The following is a 6,285-nucleotide window of genomic DNA, read 5'->3' as shown; positions in this document are numbered from 1 at the left end:
TATTCAACTTTCACGAGATTTAAAGTTGGAGAAAAAAACTTTCATACCATTTAACCTCCATATCTAAATCACGTGAAGTCATGTGTGATTTTTATATTCAAATTTACACAGATTTAGGGCCCTTGGTAACATGATCGGGAGAATGAACCTTAATTTATATTCAACTTTCACGAGATTTAAAGTTGGAGAAAAAAACTTTCATACCATTTAACCTCCATATCTAAATCACGTGAAGTCATGCGTGATTTTTATATTCAAATTTATACAGATTTAGGTCCCTTGGTAACATGATCGAGAGAATGAACCTTAATTTGTCTTCCTTGATCATTGTAAAGTTGTCTCTTCAAGAAGATTGGAATAGTCGTATAATAAAGAATTTATTGTCAAACCTGCCATCCCAACTGCCCTTTGCAATGAAAAGAGAGATATTTATGCTTCCCTATAAAGAAAGGAAATCAACATTAATTCAAAACAAGAAAAGAAAAATCCTAAAAGCTAAGCTCAAAGCATATACTTTTTATGTAATATTAGGACTAAGATTTATGTAGATTTGTTGTGGAACAAAGCGACAGATGATCAGATAATATTCCGATCTTCTTTATTTTACATTCAATGCCTAAAAAAAACTCCAACACTTATGGTACATAATTTTCAAAGCATGCATTGAAAGGCAATATATTATATATGTATAAAGTTTATAAATAGATGCCTTATGCTACAATTACTCTCCAATCAATCTAAAGGGGAATGATATGGGGTGATATCCATTAAAGTGGTTCATATTTCTTAAAGTTAACTATGTTATATATATTTCTTTCAATCTTTCTTAAGTTTTTCCTATTAGATTTTTTGTATTTGAATACAAGGTTGTGCATTAATTATTCAATTATAAGAAATTGATAAGGGCATTTCAATCATTTTCGACATTTGATATTTTTCATTATTTTGTTGGAAATCATTAATAAGTATTCATTTCCAAAGCTCAATTCTTACAACATCGAAGGCATTGTTCGTAGGGCAATAGAGGAGAGTCACGTGACTAGATCTTTTGAGTCTCATAGAGCACAAGTACAAAATAAAATAAGCACAATGTCTTGGTACTCAAGCCAAGAACGGTACATTTGAAAAGCCCCTTAATTTAGAAGATAATTCTTCCACTTGAGTACTAATACAAGTGAAAGAAGAGCACAACAAAAACAATACAATTGTAAAGTATAGAAAAACACTAAGCCCCTATTTTACAAAGCTTTCGCGATTTTATGTTGTTGAATTCCATGAAATTCATGGTTAAAAAATTGATTAAAAGTCGTGACTTCAATAAAATATATGATTAAAAATAAAATTTGACTAGATTAAAATCGTTTACTAAATAAGAGCTATTTCTTCAAGAAACCCCAACTTTAGACTAAGACTCGATATCTCTTGAAGGTTGAAGAATGTGCAAGACTATAGAACAAGCGACCAGCACAATAATTAAATCTAAGGTTGCAAACATTAACAGAAGGGAGAATGCCCTGCGTACAGGGCATTCTTTCACAGGCTGCTTACAGGCCCCTCACTGTGCGGGGGGCCCACATGTATTAAAAAAAATAAAATTATCATGGGGTCCACCGTGTGTCTTCCCTGGCAGGGGCCTGTAAATCAGGTCCCTGTAACTGTAGCACTGCCCTAACAGAAGAGTCCAAGTAACAAAACATGCTTTCAAAGCTTAAGGTTAAGCGTAAAAATAGCTCATAAACTACTTTTCTGCATAAAAAACAATAGCCACAAGAATTTTGCTACTCGTACACACATCTTCTCAGAAGAGGAGGGCCCACAATTTTTTTATTGGATGCAGACCCCCTCTTTTGTGAGGTGGTGGTACGCCCATCAAATTCCATAGCCATGATGGAGCCAATGTTGATCCACATCACGTCCGAAAAGCAGAAATCTTCTATTTGGCACATGACGATGCTATTGAGTAGCAATCTGCCATTATACAGTACTCTGCCTCGAATCTTCTTGTTATGACATCACTCTGCTTTTTTTGTTTATTAATAATGATAATTTTTGGGACCATTTATCATTTGATAGGACCAATTGTTTTCATTTGATTTAGGTCCACCTATAAAGTTGTCACGATAGTCATGCATATGTTGGTCTGATTTTCAATACATATTCGATTAAAATTAACTATGTTTACCGTAGAGGTTACGCGATAAATTACTTATGCTGCTTTGGGTCTTTTTTTTTTTTTTTTTTAAGAGGCGCTTCATCTCACATGGATACTCTAAGAATGAAAGTAGGCCACAATCGAGCAACACAAGTTTAAGGATAGAAGGCAAGAAAAAAAAAAAAAAAAAAGCAATGTTACTAAGGTGGTCCTGTTCGAACGGCTTTATTCAGAGAAAAATTAGTCTAGGTGTTTGAAATAGAACGGTAAGTAATCGGTATACTCTCGTCCCCAGAAACACATGAGAACTGAAATGAATAAAAAATGTGAAAGATTCAGAGAGATGACATGAAATCTTCCACTCCGCCGAACAGACAGAAAGCAAAATCCAACCTGTTTTCATTTGTTTTCTATTTCCTTTTTTCCCATAAAGTTATGCCTGGAGAATCTTGCACAAATCTTTCACAGTACAACTAAAAAAGAAACACAGGGATACAAATAAAATCCACATCGCCCCATGGACCGCCCTTCTGTTTTTTCGTATTGCAAAAAAAAAAAAAAACAATAATGCACCACCAACCCACCCAACCCCACTCTCACCGGCCCAATATGACCACCCTATTTTTATATATAAATATGTGGGTATATATATCAACATTCTTGTATCAAATTACTCCAAAATTCATTACATAAAAATGTCAAATTGTGTGCATGTAAAAGAAGCTGATTTGATCACCCCTGCGGAGCCAACCCCAGTTCATAATCTTCAGCTTTCTACTCTAGATTCTCAACTTTTTGTACGTTTTACAGTTGAGTATCTGCTGGTGTATAAACCTTGTTGTGGCTTGGATAAATTTGCAATTATAGAGAATGTAAAAGCCGGGTTGAGCCGGGTTTTGGTTCCTTACTATCCATTGGCTGGGAGAGTGAGAACTCGGGCCGATGGGCTTGGCCTGGAGGTGGTTTGTCGAGCACAAGGTGCGGTTTTTCTTGAAGCAGTTTCTGATTCTACTGTTTCTGCGTTGGAGAAATGCCCAAGAAATTGTGAGCAGTGGAGAGAGTTCTTGTCGTTGTACGCGACGGACGTACTCAATGGCTCGCCGCCGTTGGTGGTGCAACTGACATGGCTATCAGACGGTGGCGCCACCTTGGCTGTTGGTTTTAACCACTGCTTGTCTGACGGCATAGGCAGCGGCGAGTTTCTCAACTCGTTCGCCGATTTAGCCGCTGGCAGACGTGGAAATGGTCAGTTAAAGCCAAAACCGGTGTGGAGCCGACATCTCTTGTGCCCTACCGTATTCGGGACAGCTCAGAGTAACAAACTGAGTCATCACGAGTTCGGAAGTGTCCCCGACCTTTGTGGGTTTGCTTCAAGGTACATTCAAGAAAAGCTCGTGCCCACTTCTATCACATTCGACAAAAGAAACTTAAACGAGTTAAAGAAATTGGTGGCACTAACGAGTGAAATCAACAATGATGATCCATGCACGTCGTTTGAAGTTCTCTCGGCTCACGTATGGAGAAGTTGGGCTAGAGCATTGAATTTACCATCGAATCAAATTTTAAAACTCATCTTCAGTGTAAATATTCGCAAACGAGTCAAGCCGAGTCTACCGATCGGTTACTACGGCAATGCATTTGTTTTAGGCTGTGCCCAAACATTTGTTAGAGATTTGACAGAAGGTGGTTTGGGATATGCAACTGAGTTGGTGAAGAGAGCAAAAGAAAGAGTGGATGACGAGTACGTGAGAGAAGTAGTGGAATCAGTGAGTTCGACCCTGGCGAGTGTTGACTCAGTTGGTGTGATGATCTTGACACAGTGGTCAAGGCTGGGGCTAGATAGTGTTGACTTTGGAATGGGGAGACCTGTTCAGGTGGGACCCGTGTGTTGTGACAAGTACTGCATCTTACTGCCTGATGCTGATCAAACGGATGCTGTAAAAGTAAACGTGGCAGTCCCTACAAGTTGCGTTGACCAATACTTGCACTATCTCCGGAGCACCTGCACCTCTTGATGATATGATCCACCGAATCATCACAGGTCAAATTAAAAGTGATAGAGTCAGATTCATACTGAAATCAGATTTTATTGACTTCTATAGTTGACAAATATTTCAATCTTTTTCATTATTACGGAATTTTAGTTTTCTACTATGGATTACAATGAGGATACCAAAGGTTGTCAATCTATAAATTTGGGTCTGATTGATGAGGCATGTTGGCCTATCTTCATCCAGCCCTTAAATGGGTCTAAAAGTGACATGCTGGAATTGGTTAATGGATTGGAGACTGATTTGCAACTTCAAAAAAAAATTCAAGGGCTCTCTTGCAGAAGGCAAACCATTTGCGGACAACTTTTCCACACACAAAAATTTAGGTACTGAATAGTTTACGTCAGATAATTCAAGGATTAATTTGTAAAATCTGGACAATTGAGGGGTCAACTAGGAAAGACAGGGAGCGAATTGCACTAAATAGAAAAGATCCCCTTCTTGTGGGAGAATAACATGGAGAGTGCTTCCCAACCTCGAGGTGATAAGCTAAGTTCATAAAGAAAACGTAGTGCTTTCGGAATGTTTCGTCTAGAGCTTAGGAGTGCGGAGAGGCTGGGAACTTCTTTATTTATCGCCTAATGCGCTCCTAGATGCATGATTTTGTGAATTTTTATTTATTTATTTTTTTTATCTTCGAATTTTACTTTTTTTTTTTTTTTAAAATTAAAATTTGAACCTTGTGTCCTGATTCTTAATAGTTAAGACTCTTAAGTCCTAACTATTTAAACGAACAAAAATGCTAAAGGTGCGTCACATTGTACCTAAACGAAAGATTGAACCACTTAAAATTGTATCATCTCTACCATAATTCAAATGTATGTCTCTCCTTAACATGGGAAATTGAAGGAAGATTGAATATAATCAATCCATAACTCCACCACCAGTAGTATTTGTATATCTATGTTTAGTTATTTTTGAACATTTGACGTAGATATTGATAACATTTTGTTATGTAGTATATGATTTATACATATGTTAGTGTTTCAAATGCTATTTTTGTTTTTCCTCCCCTATTTTTTTTTCCCTTCTTTTTTTGTGATTCTAACTTTCTAAGTGTTGCTAAGGTTATTTTCAGTGCTGCACCAAAATTTGTATCAAACCAAAATTCTTCTCCAACTATTACACCAAAACTTACACCAAATTAACAGTGTTTTATTATTTTATTCATTGTTTCGATTTTTGACGATGTATTTATTTAATTATTTTATAACTATATAAATTACTAAATTATAACTTCGTTAAATTAACAAATAGATTGATTACTAAATTATTGACATGTTTTATATATTATGTTGATGAAAATAATTGATTATATTATTAATGTATGATTAATAGTTACGTTAAATTTACAAAAATAATTACTAAATTAAAAAAGCCTCAATTATTATTGATTATATTATTAAAAATAATAAACCTTAATAATATAATTAAATAGTGTGATTAATTAATTATTATTATCATCATCATCATAGAACAAAAATGACACAAATATCCTTAACCATTATTATTTAAAAAATAAAAATAAGGACAAAACGAAAATTGCACTATTTGGTGCAAAAAATGGTGCAATGAATAGTGTTGCACCAAATATGACGCAACACTATTTATACCAAAATGGTGCAATGGTTGCAAGAAGGTTTGCGCCAAATTTTGGTGCAATAGGGCATCCATTGGAGATGCCTTACGTAACGAGGGGCATTGTTTACTAAAATATCTTTTGATTTAAAATCACAGTAAGTGTACGATTCGTTAACAAGTAATAAAGTGGTTTTGACTCCAAGTATTATTCCACAAAGATTGATTTAGTTCAATTTTAATTATCGAGACCTTAACCGAAACAATAATAATGTGATGTATTGGTAGTTATCTAAGCTAAATGCAAATTGTGTTAGATGCAAGTTGATGTGTTTTAATACATGACAAGCACACTAGAATCCCAAATTCCTATGCATTATTAATTTTTAACCTTAGTTCTACACTTTAACAATACTATTAAATTTTAAAGAATCAATATTCCTATTTTATTCAACAATTTCTCTTGAGTAATATTAAACCTACTCTCATATATGACTCGATTAT

At 35.1% G+C, this 6,285-nt stretch overlaps 1 protein-coding gene across 1 annotated transcript; it reads left to right on the top strand.

The window, feature by feature from the left end:
• The first annotated feature begins 2,744 nt into the window (after positions 1 to 2,744).
• LOC111382047 (taxadien-5-alpha-ol O-acetyltransferase) lies at positions 2,745 to 4,849 on the top strand. The gene has a single exon (XM_023005907.1). It carries the CDS (start codon positions 2,848 to 2,850, stop codon positions 4,165 to 4,167), a length of 1,320 nt encoding a protein of 439 aa, XP_022861675.1. The 5' UTR covers positions 2,745 to 2,847; the 3' UTR covers positions 4,168 to 4,849.
• The last annotated feature ends 1,436 nt before the right edge of the window (positions 4,850 to 6,285 follow it).

This window comes from Olea europaea, unplaced genomic scaffold, assembly GCF_002742605.1.
Source record: "Olea europaea var. sylvestris unplaced genomic scaffold, O_europaea_v1 scaffold2421, whole genome shotgun sequence".
Lineage (NCBI taxonomy): Eukaryota > Viridiplantae > Streptophyta > Magnoliopsida > Lamiales > Oleaceae > Olea > Olea europaea.
Note: the sequence above shows the minus strand (reverse complement) of the source record. Positions and strands in the feature narration are given on the sequence as shown.